The sequence below is a fragment of the Carya illinoinensis genome, chromosome 5 (genome assembly GCF_018687715.1).
Source record: "Carya illinoinensis cultivar Pawnee chromosome 5, C.illinoinensisPawnee_v1, whole genome shotgun sequence".
Taxonomy (NCBI): Eukaryota; Viridiplantae; Streptophyta; class Magnoliopsida; order Fagales; family Juglandaceae; genus Carya; species Carya illinoinensis.
The window spans coordinates 26,712,370-26,730,358 of NC_056756.1; the positions used below are offsets into that span (position 1 = coordinate 26,712,370).

General features: G+C 37.4%; 1 protein-coding gene across 1 annotated transcript; it reads right to left on the bottom strand.

Moving 5' to 3' along the window:
* Nucleotides 1-268: 268 nt before the first annotated feature.
* LOC122309218 (N6-adenosine-methyltransferase non-catalytic subunit MTB) lies at nucleotides 269-7,961 on the bottom strand. The gene is made up of 7 exons (XM_043122612.1): nucleotides 7,771-7,961; nucleotides 4,602-7,346; nucleotides 4,211-4,294; nucleotides 3,973-4,077; nucleotides 3,697-3,805; nucleotides 2,885-3,036; nucleotides 269-798 (listed from the first exon to the last, which is right to left on the bottom strand). The coding sequence occupies exons 2-7, from the start codon at nucleotides 7,293-7,295 to the stop codon at nucleotides 358-360; spliced, it is 3,585 nt and encodes a 1,194-aa protein (XP_042978546.1). The 5' UTR covers nucleotides 7,296-7,346; nucleotides 7,771-7,961; the 3' UTR covers nucleotides 269-357.
* Nucleotides 7,962-17,989: the final 10,028 nt, after the last annotated feature.

Consider the following 17,989-nt stretch of genomic DNA (forward strand, 5'->3'; position numbering starts at 1 on the left):
CTAATAATAAATTTATAATTTTAAATAAAACTTAAATAGATTATTGTAGATTGATTTTAGATTATGTAATTAACCCATTATTGACCTATTTATTAATCGTTTCTTAACGGGTCAACTTGTTTTGATCCAAACCTATTTATATCGAATTCAAACCTACTAATTTTGTGTCGAGTTTACAGATTGTATCACATTTTGCCACCGTAACACTGACTTTCTCGCTGATTTAAAACAAATACAAGTTGCAACAGTGTAGACATTACTATACATGTGCCAATGAACGTGTGGAATCTTCTTTCCATAATGCTAAAAGGCTGAAAAACAAAAATTATAGGCTGAATCAGTGCAACATGCCGAGTACTATAACAAATTCATTTGTCTTTGAGACTCAAAATCCTGATAGTCTGGGTTTGCCTGCCCACCATACCCATACATTTCAAAAACCTTATCATCTGAGGGCATAATGCTGCCTTCTCGTCCTCTGAAGCCCTCCATTGGTGAGGCCCATGGAGCTGGAGTTGAGGGGTTTGAACCGGAAGCTTCTTGGTTTAGACCAAGAGCACCTGGAGTAGAAGGTGAGTTTCCAGCAGGCCTTCTATTGGAGGAATTGGCCGTTGTCAGAGAAATAGATGTTGATTGTTGCTGTTGAAGTTGCTGCTGGTTCTTCATTGGAGACTTGGGCCGAAGAGCCTCTATTTCCGGGGTTGTCATGACAAGATGAGGTGCCTCTGGGGGAGGATTTCGTCCTCCACCTCCTTGCCAGACTTTCCCATCTTTGTCACCAAAGTTCCTGACATATGCCTGAATGCAACCAAACTCAGTATAGAGTTTATGAAAAAAAAATATCAATAGCACTCAAAGAAACAAGCACGGACAAAGGATTAGGTCTAACACTTCGTTTATTTCACTTATCAAAAAATAACTCAGTGATCTCTAACAAAAGACATTTTGGGAGGTTATTTTTGTACAATATTAATTTGACTATTAAGATAGATCGAGTAGGTTGCATGGGAAACCTTGTCCGATCGTGAAATTTGAGTTGTGCTGCATGCTCAGTAATTTTGTGATGTAAAATGATTCTATTTTAAGACGTGGCAGCTAAAACTTGGAGCATGTGAATATCTAGTAATTATTTTTGATACATAAACCCAACTTAAATTCTATATGCGACCAAACCCACAACTTCACCCTCTATCCCTCCTTTATAATGGAAGGAGATGCTGTTTAATTCAAAGACCACTAAAACCTAGACGTCAGCTCGGCCAAGTAATTTTCTGGGGGAGAACCCCAGCACCGTGGACAAAAAAATTTTGGTCAATAAAGCATTTATGTCTTCGAAGTTTCTGTTTCTATTTCCTTGTTTTCAACTTTTTCCAGAATAGGTCAAAAGGGAAATAGCTTTAGACAATATAGATGTTATCACTTTCCCTTAAAAGGTCTTTGCTTCCTTAAACTAATAAGAAATTAATAAGTCCAATAGTTCTTGGAGGAAACTACATTCCAAAACATAATCCAAGACATCATTTTTCTCATGTTAAAAGAAATATGGAACAAGTTCTGCTGCTTATAAGCTTGTGTGTAAACACACCAATTACTGTAAGACCTATTATAGTGATATAAAAAATTTAAAAAAAAAAAAAAAAAAAGAGTCAAAACACAAATACAGTTTTATGCTAGATGATGTGATAGGCTTCTGCATCAGTAGTGTGTTTTTTATGTTAAAAAGGTGGCTTGCAAAATAATTTTTTCCAGCATGAACTCTTAGGGGCTCGTTAGCTAGATGAAGTGAGATGATCTCATCTCAAAACTTCTCATCATTTCCTTCCCAAACATCACTCAAAAACGTTTCTTTTCAATTTCAAATCTTGAACTTTTTCATCTAATCATTACCTAATCATTACAACATTCCCAAACTTCCAAATAAAACATAAAAAATAATACTTTTTTAAATTTCAAAACAAAAAATAATATTATAATAATATTTTAACTTTCAACATTTTCTCACTTCCCAAAACCTAATAAAACATCTTAACTCAAACTATTTCTGTGATATCCCCATATGATAAGATTGAAGATAAGTGGTGTATAGGATCCCACATTGCTTGGGAATGAGAAGTTCTTGCTCTTTATAAGGTTCCAATGAAGCTCTAATTGTATCAACTAGTCCTTTTGAAGTATAGGTCATGTGGATTGGATCTTCCATTGGGGTGTTACAAATGATATCAGAGCCTATCCCAACCAGAAATGTGAAACTTGAGCCGTGCTACCTATAACAGACAAACTCGACGAGGACGTCGGGAATTTAAGGAGGGTAGATTATGATACCCCCCATATGATAAAATTGAAGGTAAGTGGTGCATGGGATCACACATTACTTGGGAATGAGAAATTCTTGCTCTTTATAAAGTTCCAATGGGCTCCAATTGTATCATCAACTAGTCCTTTTAGAGTATAGGCTATGTGGATTGGGCCTTCCATTGGAACGTTATAATTTCACTACTATTCACAAATTATTTTACTAATATTCACACAATTCGCATCTCATTTCACTTCCCAAACCAGCCCTAAAACAAAGACACTCTTAATACCAAGGTCATTAATCATGCTTCCACCAGCCCTCAGTTTTTCCATATCAAAAAAATGATTTCCATTGTAATAATAATTGAAAAAACAACAGACAAAAACATCAATTCTTCTAATTGAACAAAGTGAAAATCACTGACGCTCTCATCCCATGGTATGGCAGAAGTACTAAAACTATCATGTTAATCTCCCAAATCTATATTTCCACTCCAAAAAGGAAAGCCTACATGAATGTTCAGTTCAACAAAAATAAATTGAACTATTGTGGTTTTGTTTTCAATGAAATTATCATTGATAAATATACCTCAGCATTAAAATTAGATGAAGATAGCCCCTTTCCAACTGTCAGCCAACCAGACCGAATATTGTGGTCTTCACCGAAGAGCTCAAGTCTCCTGCGGCCAAGTGCAAAATGCTCGACAATTCTATACATGTCTTCCGGCTTTAGAGTTGAACCTACAATTCCATAGGCATACACCTTATATCATTAGAGCTCACTCCATCACTCAACATTGTAAGCTAAAAGTAGAAGGCCTTGATATAGATTCCCTGGGTAAAATAAAATTTTTCCATACAAGTAATTATGTTGCAATTTCAGTCAACAAACACATGCCAAAAATATTAATTATTTTTTTTGATAAGTACATGCCAAAAATTTAATTATTAAACTTAAGAAAAGATTAAACCCGCAAAATCTGTCTTAGCTCATGACATTCACATGGAAAAAAAAAAATCTAGAAAACTATACAAAAGAGGAAAAGCCTTTGCAGACCCACCCATTATACCTAAGAGCGAAAACATGATGGCATATGAGACACCACAATTAACAATAATGTCTACAATATTTCACAAAAATATATTAATTTCTGTTATAAGCAATCGAAGATTTTATAAATCATAAAACCAAGTAAATTAAAAAAGAGAGAAGCATATAACAGAAGGTACAGGTATCATACGTGGCTCAAGTACACAGGTTGTGTACAATCGCTTGTCAAAAAAAGAAATGGAGACAAGAAAATCATGGAAACTCAGCCCATTCAAATCTATAAAAGTTGCCCAAAAGGAATAGAGTATCGAAAAAGAGAACATCGCAAGAACAGTAATGATGATACCGACCATAAGGAGGTTCCTCAGCAATTATAACATCAGTATCAATGTTGGCATGGATAATGTGACCATCAGTGCTGCGACGAACAGTTCCTTTTATGCCCATCAAGCAGTGCTCCTTTACCATAATGACAATAAAACCAAAAGTTTATGAAAATAGTCCACACATCAGCAAGGGCATTGAATGAAATAGGAAGGAGGTGAGGCAGAAAAATAGGCTGCAGACATTCAGAACTTGGAAGGATAAAAAAAAAATAAAAATAAAAAATAAAAAAATAAACTGACCTTTGAGTGCTGAAATAAAGTATGAGAATCATGACGCAACCCTGGTGTTGCAGTAGTTTTGTTTGTCTTCACCCAACAAATATCCTCACACCTACGAAATCCCCACTATAGCACCATAAAAAGAATGATAAACATCAGGAACACAAAAACATTCCTATAATTCAAAAATTACAGCCAAAAAAACAAAAAAGGCTACTCTGAATATCTACATATAAATTTTGATGGCCTGGATATGTACCTTCTTTAAACATTGACGGCCCTGCTCAAGGCCCACACCATCCCCAACCCAAAGGAATATAAAAGAAGGTGTGTCTGCTATTGCCTGTAAACACAAAGGACATAAAGTTTAGATGCCTGAACCAAAAGTGGAAGGAAATTAAGTCAATTAAAGCAAACTGTCTATAATGTCATCTCATGGTACAAGAGGTTAATTCCAGTCACATAATAATCTTCCAATTTAGTCTTTTCAGTATGACAACAAAGATGTTATGAAATCATACCAGTCTGCGATAGGAAGTGATTATAAATACTTATTAGCAAGTTTTTTTTATAAATGCACATGCAGAAGAAGCTCAAATAAATAGGTTAAATACAAAATTCAAAAAAAAAAAAATGTGCAAAAAGATCACCTCAATCTTAAGATTCATTATTTCTTCAAATGTCCAGTACTCCATGTGGTCAGCAACACCAGGAGCACGATGAACATATTCCTCCCATGGGGGGTCCACAAGAATAACGTCAAACTTGGTCCCAAAGAACTCTGGTGACAGCTCAAACTCTTTTAGGTCGATCCTATAATACATGGGAGGAGAAGCAGACTTAGCCACAATCTCATCCTTTTTCTGGATAAGCTCCCTAAGCTTGGGGTAATCTTCAACAACATTCGTAAGCTCTAGCTCTCTGATGAAATTCTGGGGCCGCATACCAGTGTCAACAAAATTTTGAGAGTAGTCATTCTGCTCTCCTCTAGAAGGAGCTTTACCAGGAGGCCCACTACTTTTAGGAGGAACCCAACCCCCAGGAGTTTTGTCAGGTGGATTTCCTCTTCCCATTGGTCCAGCAGCATTAAAACCAGGGCCAGACATGCTTGGAGGAACTCCCCTTCCAGGAACAGGTTGATTAAAATACATGGCAGGGGATGAGTTTCCCATATTAGGAGGAAACCTTGGACCAGATGGTCCAGGAGGAATGGGAGAGAGACCAGGTGCAACGGCTAGCATATTCATATCAACACCTCGACCCCCAGGCCAGATGGGTGGAGTAAATGGTGGAATGAAGACGCCTGGTGATATTGGTGGACCTGGAGCAGCTTGCATACCAGGAGCAAGTGGCTGCATTGGTCCAGGCGGGGGTATTCCGAGCGGTCCAAAAGGAGATCCCATTAGTGGCATCGGGATTGCCACCTGTTGGTTTTCTCTCCCAGTTGGCCGACCCCGTCCTCCTCTTCCAACTCTACTCGACTTGACTCCTTGTGTGGCAGCTCTGTTGAAGGACCCTGGATCCTGGTTTCCATATGGAGGCATTGAACCACTAGAACTTTGGCCACCAGCACTGCGACCAGAAATAGAACCTTTCTGGCCTCTTCCCTTTCCTCCTGGGAAATCATAGTCATCCCTCCATGAATTTTGATCACGAATGGAGGTACTATCATCTGCATATCTTTCCTTTGAATCTTCACTAGGTGGGCCAGAGCCATATAAATCACTTCTTCTTGCCCTTTCATCCAGCATATATGCCCATTCTTCATCATTTGGTGTTGATTTCAAGTCAGACTGCTGAACGACTTCAGTTCTCCTGGCAAAGTTGGACCCAGACTCTACTCTTCCATAATCAAGAGGCTTGGTTTGAATCTCTATTACGTCATAATTCTCATTTGAAATTCCAAAGTTTGATGAGGTTTTTACAGCTTCACCCCTGCTTCCATCTTTCCTATTACCGGATCGACCATGAGGCCTTTCATTGTCAGTCCTCTCACGACCATGCCTTGGCAACTCCCACTCTCTGCCATGATCATACACAATATCCCCGTTTTTTGACTCCTTATCACTACCGCTGGGTTGCCTTCTTTTCCAATTCTCTTTGGAACCTTCACGATCCCTATTTCTGTCACTCCAGCTATCATCTCTGCCTTTTGATCTATCATCACAGTAAGCATCCTTTTCCAGTTCCTTCCGCTTGAGATTGAAACTTCTTTCATAATTCATCTCAGAATGATCTGTTTCTTGATGACGCCTCCCTTTCATATCAGGGGTCCTTGACCTGCTCGAGTGCCTTGTTTCTCTCACACTTTTATCCCTCATCCGCATATTTCTGTCTTCATCCGCAATTATTGTTCTCTCCCGGCTATCGGGAACATCCTGAACGGGAGTTCTCTGTTGTCTATGCTTGTCTGTTGTCTCCCTGCCTGATCCGTCTTCACGAGTAATAGGACTGCCCCTATTATCTTCTTCCAGCGCCTCTGCCCTAACTTTGTTTTTTCTCCTCTCAGCATCAACTCTTTTCCCTTCCCTATTGTCAGATTTGATACCCTTCTCACTGTTGGAATCTGCACCACGACTTTTACTCTCACTGGGGTCATTTCTAGTAGTCATACCTCTGTCTCTAGTACTCTCATACTTAGGATCAGAAGCCTTACCACTTGTCAGATCAGCTCTTTCAGAATGAGTATCTTCAGCTTTCTTTACTGTATCAGACTCGTCCCATTTTCTCCTTGAGTTTCGCACCTCCTCGGAAGACCCATGACCCTTCTCTCGGCCACTTTCCCTCCTCTCAGAATACCTAGAATCTCGATCAACCACTTTTTCAAGCTCTCCATCTTGGGACCTTTCTTCTTTGCTTTTACTTCTGCTCTGAGAATTCTCATGATCTGAAAACTTAGAAGCCATTTTCCTTCTTTCACTTTCATCAGCTCGACCATGACCTCTGCTCCCCAACCTATCTCCACCATCTTTCCTATTCTCTAATTCACCATCTTGGTACCAATTGCTCAATTTTTCCAATGTATTCTCTTCTTGTCTTTTCTTCACCTGTTTAGAACGCGCCTCTTTTTTTGAGTCATAATCATCCTCGTCACTACCCGCTCTACTGGATCCACCCGACCGTTTCCGGCCCTCATTATTATCCCTAGAACTTTTTCTTCTTCCATTTCCATCTAACCCATTAGTGTCTTCCCCATTTCCCGGTTTTCTTGATCTACTTGACCTATGCTTTCTCTTCTCAATGTTCTCCCACTCTTCATCATCTCTGGCCCTATCACTCTTCACATCTGAGCCATCCCCTGTATCCCGTTTCACATAACTTCGACCACGTTCAGGTGAATCCATATCAAGCAAAAAGCTTCCAAACTCTGTTTGTGTATAAAATAATGTTTCTACCTATGGAGAAAATAGACATGTTCAGAACAAGTACACTAAAAAGAATCTTGAAACAGATTTAAATAACTAAAAGGAAGCCAAAAATAAATGCAACATACTAACTAACCCAATCATGCATGAATCACAAAAATGTCTCACTAGATCAACCTATCATGAGAAACCTTCAAACCGATTGACGTAAAATATACAGTTTCAAAAAGAAAAAAAAAATAAATAAATACAACCTCAAACTCTGGAAATTCAGAAAAGGCCCCAAGTTTCAGAGAATTCATACTCCCCTTAACTAATCATTTTATATAGGCTTGCGATTACAATCAAAGAGAAACCAAAAGCCATTTTAACAACCTATAATCCTTAACTGACCTTTTGGGTATGCAAATGAGAGTGATGCCCATTTGTAAAAGAACCGTGAAAGAACAAATACCTGAAGCGGTCGCCATGGTTTGGCCCTCTTAGATCCTAAACCCACGAGTTCTACGATTTCAGCATTTGGAATCGGAAATTGTTACGCGACAGGGGGCAAGGCCTCGAGGGATCAGTGGCGATAAGGGGGCGCGAAGGGCAAGAGGTAAAGGCTCGCGTAGACGGTGAAGTGATATGGGAAGTTGGGGATAGAAGAGAACCCTAGGCAATTAAATGAAGGTATGGGCTTAAGTGGGCCGGAAGGGAATAAAGAAGAAGTGGGCTGCTGCAAGTGGAAGAGACATGGGCTGGATGTGGGCTTAAGAGCAAATGCTATCATGGGCCCCGTTTGATTAGGAAGAAAGTCTTATTAATGAATAGGTCCTCCATATATTAATGAGTAGATCTAAGTACACAGAGTGTACATAATAATATATCTAAATAGTTATTAAAAAAAAATTGTTACATATACAAAGAGATTATATAAAATAAACTTATAAATTGATATAGTTTCATAGAATCTGTTAAATCTATTTTATAATAAAAATAATTTTACAATCAAATGTACTATATCAAACTACATCAGTTTATAAATTTATTTTTATTTAATCTCTTTGTAGTTAAAGTATTTTCTTTTAAAAAAATTGAAAGAAAGAAAGAATACCAAGTAATATATTAAATAATAATGAAGTAATTATACGTACTCGACAATTTTCTTATCAACTATATATTTTAAAATGTGATTAATAATATATAATGGCTAATGGTTTTATTTACTGCTAGGAAATGAGCTCAGTTTTTTCTATTCAGTTTATTTGTGATTTGATTAATTTGATTATATTAAGTTAAATTAATGATCTTTATCTGATGCATTTATGTTCACTTCTAATCTTTAGTTAATTTATTCTTTATCTCAGATCATTTGTTTCATGATGATTGTTCTAATGCATTTATTCGTAATTTAATTAATTTGCTTATATTAAGTTAAATGATTGATCTTTATCAAATGCATTTATGTTCACTTCTGATCTTTAGTTACTTTGTTCTTTATCACAGATCATTTGTTTCATGGTAATCATTCTCATGCATTTATTCGTGATTTGATTAATTTGCTTATGTTAAATTAAACTATTGATCTTTCTATATGCATTTATGTTCATTTTTTACTTTGTGACCATTTCTATTCTTCAGAAAAAATTACTATCCATTTATGTGGCATGGTCATTTTATATTTTAGTTTCTTGGCATGTTATATGTTCTGTCATTTCTTAAGAGTTTATGTTTTGTCCATTTCATGATACTATTAATTAATAAGATATCTTCACTATCTCAAAAGGGTCCTTTTGGTGATTATGAGGCACGTTTCACAGATACTCTTAATAGCCACAGTGCCACACATCATCTTTAGAGCATGTTTGGGAAACATTAAAATTTTGAAAATTCTTAAAATTTCTCATAAATTTATAATTTCCTGCAAACATAAATGAACCATTTCTTCACCCAAACTAACATTTCCTTGACCCATAATTTCCAAGCAACCAAAACATTATCATCTATTCTTGTAGATACTCTTTGATATATTTTGTGTGGGACCTATGACTATGTGGAAAGCAATTTAAAGGAGGAACAAATGAACCTAAAAAAGAAAAATTTATTCGAGTCTACACATCATATATCTGTAATCATTGGAACTTTAAGTTTTAATTGTAACCCTTAAGTTTTATGAAACTTTAAGTTTTATGATTCATTTATAGTATTAGTTACTTCATTTTTTAGGATTATAAACAAACATGCGTAATGCATAGATAGATTATATATACCATAAATACACAAATGGCAGTTAGACTTTTGATTTTCCTTTGAACTTCAGCACCTTCGTACTCGAAGAACAGTGGAGTAAAGTACAGTGGCCTGTCCTCACGTTATTTGAGAGAGAGAGAGAGAGAGAATGAAAAAATGAAAAGCAATTTTCTAAAGGAAGAGTGAAAGAAAAACGCGTCTTCGGTTTCTTTTTGAAATACAGAAAACCGCTTTCCGGTTTATTCAGTTGCCTCTTTGCGTTTAAAGTTCACTATTGCACTGCTTGCCATTCGATTAACTATTATTCGGTTGCCATTCGATAATTGCATGCACCGCTTGACACTTTGTACAGACAGTGTCCAAATGAGATAATAGGCCGATTAAAATATGAATAATTAGTATAGAAATATTTAATAATATCCAAACGGTTGAATATGAAACTATTAGTTTAAATTGTCAAAATATTTAATAATTATTAAAAAAAAGTGTGTCCAAATAAGATAATAGGTTTAAAATATGAATAATTTGTATAGAAAGATTTAATAATATTCAAACGGTTGCTAATATTCATCTCTAAAGTTAAGCAACGCTTAGATATGTGAATTGTGATAATTTTCTTTCTTTTAATCGTTTCTGACTAGAGAGAGAAACTCTCCTATCTCTCTAGAGTACAAACTCGAAACACCTTAAGGGGGGGGGAGCCTCAGCTCCTCCCTCCCTCCCATCGTCTCCGTCTGTTTTAGTGTTTGTTTATGTCATTTTAGTTTTCTTCAAATAAGGCTTGAGGGGCTGTTTAATGATGGCTTAAGGGCATTTTTTGGTGTCTCTCGCGTAGTGACTCCGGAGCATTTGTTGGGTTTGTGTAGCTGTGTTGGCCTCCGGAGTAGGTAAGGTGGCATGAGGCTCGGAAGCGCTGGGGGCAGAGGAGCCCTGTTTTTTTCAACCAAAACAAAGGCCGACTAGCTCTAGCATATATATCCCCCAAGTGGTCCGATTCGAACCCACCACCACGGAGGAGAATGGCGGCATGAGCAGACCGGCATGAGCAAGAAAGTAGAGCCAAGCCGAAGATTTAACCAACAACACGAGGCCCTTGTGCGGTGCCAAAGGACGCACGTCAGACTTGAACGGATGGGTGCCCTGTGCGGTGCCAAAGGACGCAGAGGTAATCTGTGTTAAGTGCAGCGTCGGGGGCAAGGCTGGTTGAGAAGTCGGCGGCTATAGGGACGTCTCTGTACGGATGCTCATGCACTTGTGTTTTGGTGGAGGGGACCTCGCGGTGGAAGACGCAGGGGATGAAGATGAAGGGTGTCGGCTCTTAGAAGAAAACGATGAAACCCTAAGGGCGAGGGCCGGGGCGAACCTTCAGTGATCTTGTGATGAGGCTTTTCTTGTACGCTGGTGCAGAGGAAGGAAGGGGGAGGTACGGGTCGGCCAGGGAAGATGCAGAGGAGGGTAAGAGGAGATACGGGTGGCGGCGGCAGAATATGTTGTGGAAACCCTAACGGGTTTGGGCCCCCACAAGCACTCAATCTGGGCTTTTGTCTCAGACTAGGCCAGTTGTTTTTACAGGCCATAAGCCAGTTTTATTTGTATTTGTTAGTTTAGTTTACTTTTATTAATAAAAAAGAAATGGACTTGTGTCCCACTTTTCTTTTGGAGGAAGAGTGTGGGTGTTAGTCCTACTCCTCTTTTGGAGGAAGGTAGGTGTTTGTACTCTTCCTCCTTGGGAGGAGAGAGTATGGTAGTACTCCTCCTCCTTGGGAGGATGGAGCGTGAGTGTACATTTCTTTTTTGGAAGAAATGTCTTTTAGCTCTGTTTTGACAGAGTGCTTTCTCTTTTGACTGCTGTCAGGAGAGAAGGTATAGAAATTTAGACAATGTCCGTCACAAAGAAATTTGTTGATGGGGAAGCTCCTGAGCAGTTGCGTTAGTTGACTTATAGTCTGGTTCTCCTGTATTGGTAAGTTACAGTTGTAACTTCGTTTATGAATGAATGCAATGAAGCATATTCCCATCAAAAAAAGTTAAGCAACGCTTGGCGCATTGCTGTTGCACCTGACCTTATTAGTGCATACATTTAAAATTTTGCCCTTTCTCTTAATTTTGTAAAGTTTATTGCAATTTTTTCTTACAGAAATCCAAACAAAATGTCTTGATGATATTATTTTTCAAACAAATTTCATAATTTTTTCAAAAAAAAGAAAAATTAAATGTCGAATTAAGTAATAATTCTACGAGGACCAAAACTTTTGCCAAGTCTCTTTCTTTTGTCATGGTTATTTTATTTTATTATAGAAAGGATTTCCTAAGCTTAGTGAATTAGAGGTGAATAGATTTTAATTGGATAAAGGCCCTTAATGAATTTTTACCTTTGGATCTTGATGATTTTTAGATTGAAAGGTTTTAAGGAGATGAGATGAGGAGGAGCCCAATAAAGACTTATATGGGTTTCGACCATGCTAAGGTAGGGAGGCCCAAAATATATCTTCCAAGCATGTGGTAGGCGCCACATGGCTATTAAGAGACTATTTGGTCATTTGGGTGAAAACCTAGAGAAGAGGCAAGGTAAGACAATTGTCCAAGATGCAAGAAAGGTTGAGTTGAGGATGATGTCACCTAAAATTAGGGCTTACACGCCACTTTGGATAGAAAAGGGGCAAGATGGACATTTGTCAAGCATGTGGAGAGTGTGATATGGAACTTTGGAGTTTCAATGAGATCTTACTTGAAAAGAGAAAAATGCATGTTCTATAAGCATGTGGGAGTGCAAAGGGGGAGTGTGAGGCCGGATTTGTCTTGGGAAGGCAAAAGATCACCTAGAGAAGATGAATAGATTTTCGGCCAAAGCAAGACACACACACACACACTTCGCCAAGTGGCATTTATGCACACGGTGAAGGATTTTCAAGGGAGATTTGATTTTTGTGATTTTACCATTGGACCACCTAGTACATTAAACTTGGACATGAAAGGAAGGGCAAATAAGGAAAGTAAGAAAGAGAGGGGGCGGATTGGAAGAGGAACATGCCATCCTAGAGTGTGCCCTTTGAGTTTCCAATGCAATCTCATCCAAGAGAAGTGGAAGAGCCATTTTAGCCAAGTGGCATGCATGCAAGGACCATTGTCATTTCAATAAAGGGATTTGAGGCACTATATAAGGGCTTGACCGAAAAGTTAGAGAATCTTTTGCTCAAAGTTTCACTTGTTGCTCTTAAGGGTTTCGGCGCACACAAATTCTCTCTAGTCTCAACATTTTCTCTTCACTTTCCTGCCACCAAAACGCTACCATTTTATTTCTTCTAAGTCAAGAACCACAAGGAGATTACACAACACCACGGCTAGAGAATGAACTCAAGGAAGTGAGAACCATTTCCTTCTCTTGCACACACACACAGAGCCAAGAGGGAAGATTCTCATTCCCATTCGGTTTCTACTCCTTTCTTCACACACATTCACTTGAGCAACTAGGTTTTTCTCTTCAAGAAAGAATAAACCTTAGATACCTATGAGTTTTGGAGGAAAGAAACATAAGTGGAAGGGATTAGAGTTTCAATTTTTGCTTAAAAATAGAAGTTATCTAAGGGGAAAAAAAGAAGAAGAAGAAGGAACCTGAATACCCTTAGTACTTTAAGTTTAGAAACCACAAATTTTAGAAAAGTTTAAGTTTCTGTTTTCATTGAAGGAAAAACTAAGGTTTGAACTTTCAAGGACTCCTAAGGTTTTGTTTTGAGGAAAAGATTTCAAAAGCACTCTACAATCGTACTCACTCATATTTTCGGAACTTAGGGTTTTTGTGTATGATTTTCTAATAAGACTATGCTATATTTTCAAATTTTTGCTACTTTAAATCATTGGATTTTTGTAAGTATACACTCAACTTGCTCTTGGTTAATACTTGCATATATTTGTGTAGATCCTTTTAGTGTTGTTGTTATTTTAGATTGTTATTCTTGTTTGCTTGTTTGAATACTTTTACATGAACTTGAAATATGAATATGGATTGATTAATTCAACTCGGTTTATGATGAAAAAATGGTGATAAAATGTTATGCATGATTCGGTTTTGAGGATATTTAGGTTTCAAAGTTCTTAATGATTTGGTTCCACCATGCCTTAAATGATTCAGATTGTGTATAAATGCTATAATTTTATGTCTTATTTTACTATATCATAAGTTCTAAGTACCTTCGACGATGGTTGAAGCATGTTTAAGTGATGAACTTTTATGATTTTGAGAATGCATGTTTCTAGGGCTATTCATCCGGGCCGAATATTTTTCCAACCCAGTCCAAAACCCGGATACCTGGATTCCGGTTCCGAATTTTGGCCCAGATGTAATCCGGGTCGAAACCGGCATCATTAAAACTGGATTAATCCGATGGTAAGGAACTCGGGTTTCATATTGATACCCCGGTTAACTGGGTTTGTATATGACGCCTATTTCCAATTTCCACTTCTCTCGTTTCCTGTCCTCTCTCTCTCTCTCTCTCTCTCTCTCTCTCTCTCTCTCTCAGGCGAAAGAAACCCTAGCTGCCGTATCCTTCGATGCCTTCGTTCTTCACTCCTCACCAGTGAAAATCAGTATGCTGTATCTCCCTGCCCCCCAATTCACTTTCTTTCATCTGCTCTCTCTCTCTCTCTCTCTCTCTCTCTCTCTCTCTCTCTCTCTCTCTCTCTCTCAACCCTAGCTAAGAAACCCTAGTCGCCGCCGTGAAGATCTTAACCCCCCCTCTCTTCGCCCACCAACACACTCATACCCATCAAGCTCTCAAACTCATCTCTCACCGACATCCATCCGAGCCTTCTAGACCCGGTAAGCCTCTCCATTTCTCTCTTCATTTGGGCATTTTTTTGGCTCACTGGTCATTCAAGTAAGGCCCCGGTCCTTTTGTATTTTTTTTTTCTCATTCTTCAACCTTAGATGTAAAAGGTTTAGTTTTAGGAGTAAAGGTTTCTGTTTTTTGTTTGGGTTCGTTTCCTGTTTTTTGTTGCTTTTACCCTGTTTTTCCTCATGGAGCGAAATGAAGACAAGTTTTTTCTCCATTAATTGGAATAGAAAAACATGTAAAGAGTGAGATTTATCATTGGGAGGCAAAAAAAAAGTTGGGTTTTTGGTAAAAAAAGGTTGAGATCTAGATTGATTTCTTTCATGTTGTGAGCTCGTTTTGTTCATCAGAGCAATCAACTAGCATAAACTGTTTCTGGTTCAATAAAGATTTCCACTACTCAAAATCTTTACTGAAGACTTGATATGCGCACTAAGGCGACAAGAAATGCTCATAGCCTAAGTAGCATCCTCCATCAAATTGGAGGAGGTGAATTATTTCTTTAGTCACTCAGTGCTTTAGAAATTAAGAATATATATATATATATATATATATATATATTTCTAGTGCTTACCAGAACAACAAGATCAACCTTTCTCGATCCAACACATGTTGCATTCTCAATCTCCAATGAAGCATGATGTTGAGAGGCTTTGGAACCTTTGCATGTTTTCACTCTGTAGCAAAGACAATTTTTGCTTGACTTATAGGTCAAGTTGCATTTTCTTTTTCATGTTATTCTCTGGACAAATATAGAGTTGGAATTTTCTTTCAATGTTTTCTAGGATTGGGATTTCTGACCCCACATCACTTAAATCCTTCTCCCTTTATTTTTCCATGGGTGAATAGGGATGCTTCACTTTGGTCAATCCCAAAATTAGATTTCAATTCTGCTTTCACACCTTCTTCATTAACTTCTTTTTATAGAGTAATTAGTAATTAGTAACTTCTTTTATATGCATTTGAAGCACTTCGATTTGTTATTTTAGAATTGGAAGGATTGACCATTGACAAACCCAAGGATATGTCTCAAAAATTAAGGAGTCATGTCACATATGATTTTATGTCCAAAGAATATTAATGATAATGGAAACTAGACCGGTTGAGACATTTTTATTTCACCCCTGCAGATTCCAGCTGTTGGAATTGCCTACTAATAATTTTAATGTGGGACAATGTAGTAGTTTTGTTTACCTTAATATCATTGAAGAATTCTCTTTAAGATTTGAGGATGTTTTGTGCCAGGATAGTCTAGGCAATACTATAATGTCCTCTAAAAAATTAGGTGTGTTCTTTTGCAGGTTTAAAGGTTCCTTTCAACATTTTGAGACTACATCTTTCTCTATATTGTTATTGGACCTCTGAAGAGCAATGTTAATTTTTATAGTCCTTTGGGTGTAGTGGTAGCAGGAATGTTCTTACCAAATTAATTCATGTTTGTTGTTGTTGTGTATTGGAGTTTAATTAGAGCAATGTATGTGTTTTGTAATGTTCTAAGCAAATCAGTTCAAACAATGTAATATGTAGTGGATTTTTTTTTTTTTTAGGTTAATTAGTTGTTTATAGCTTTAGCTGATATGAATGTGTTAATTATAATTAGTTGATATTTTTATCATCATGGACAATGATATAAAAAATATAAGCTCTTATATAACAAAAAAATTTTGCATTTCAACAATATTTTTTGAAAAAAATTGGAATAAATAATGAATTTTTGAGAAACAGTTTTTCAACATAAGAAAAATTAATAACAGAGAAATTTCAGTATTAAAAAAAAAAAAAAAACCTGGGTTTGATCCGGAACCCAGATTTCCAGGTTGTAAAAACCTGGATTAATCCGGGTTTTGGACCGGGTCATAAACCGCCTATAATTGGGCCGGAACCCGGCCCGGGGTTTGAACTTGGGTTCCGGCCCGGGTATACCTGGATATTCGGTTCAAAACCCGGTTGAACACCCTTACATGTTTCGGCCAAGGCTTGTTTTCATGGTTCTATGTATGCAATTTAATATCTCATGTTTTTTTGTTAACATGCCATGAATCAAGTGTTATGCATGGTTACTTCATACACAACATTTCATGTGTCTTATGCCAAGTCTAGAGCATATGTCTTAAGTTTCATGTCACATGTAGGAAGAGTGATTTTTAAAGGAAAACGTTTTCAAAGAATGAAAAGTGTTTTTAAAATAAATTAATGATTTTTAAAAGAAAATTTTTATCATGACTCCAAATGCTAGGACGAGGAAGTGTCCTAGTGGAACTCCTCTATCCATTCTGGAGTGTTTAAGAATAGAGTGATAACCCCTGACTTGACAAAGAACCTTCGGTGTGCCTCGAATTGATTCTTTTTAAAGAATATCGAAGTCAGGTAACACCTAACACTAATGAATTCCATAACTAAGACAAGTAATTCGATGAAGTATTGTCGTGTTACTATGAAATGAACATGTTTAAGACTTATTCACCACGGTGTACAGACTGTTGGTGGTGCGATAACTAGCAAGAGTAGGAACATGCAGTGCATATGGGAGCTATGCTATGTCCACAAGAATAAGGCCACATGCCTATATGTTATGCTCTGGATCACGTGATATGAATTATGTGATATGATATGATATGCTCTGGATCACATGATTAATCAAAATAAGGACAAAAAGTATGTTTTTCTGAATAGTCAAAGAATACTATTACATGTCTTTGAAAAAGGTCAAGTGCATAAGTCAAACTTTTTGTCACGTCATGTGTCAAGTACATGTCCATACATTATATGATATACCTCTTGTATGATTGTGATTACTTATTGAGATTTCTTGAAATCTCGTTGTTGCATTTTTACCACTATCATTCATTCTCCTGGAATGGTAGAAGTTGTTACAGGAGTAGAAGGAAGAGAAAATGACCAAGAGGAAGAGGACGACACCCCCTCCCTCGGAGAGGATTGTGCCTAAAATGATCGTTAGTAGACCCAAGCCTACAATTTTGGAGCACTTGGAAGCCATCGATTAGGAGATATCTACGATTCTCTAGTTTATTGAGGAGTTTCGATGCCTCAATAATAGGGATAAGGACCGGGACTTAGAGAAGCGGATGAAGGATGAACCGCTTTAAGAAGAAGAAGAAGAAGAAGAAGAAGAAGAGAGAGAGAGAGAGAGAGAGAGAGAGAGAGAGAGAGAGAGAGAGAGAGAGACTTTTGGTCCCGTATTTTGGAAACTTGCTACTCTGATTAAGTTTTGAGACTCTCTTATTATGGAATAATGCTATTTTGGGACAAATTTGGGGATTATAGTTTTTTTTTTTTTTTTTTTTTTTACCATGTGTTTGGCAATTGCCTACGCCATTGCTTAAATTTCTCTTTGCCTTTTTATTAATTTCCGTTGTACGATTATTGCATAATGCTAGAATATCTAGGAGCATGCATATTATCTATCATGTACGATAGGTATGTAACCTTGTGTTGTATGTCCCAACATCTCAATCTCAGCCAAATCCCAAGTGAGGGCTGGGGGGTTACAAATTCAATACTGATTTACCTCCAAAAAAAGGGCACAAATGGAAATTAAGTACTGATTTATTCTTCATCATCTTCCAACTTGGCTTTTATATCTTGTTCGGG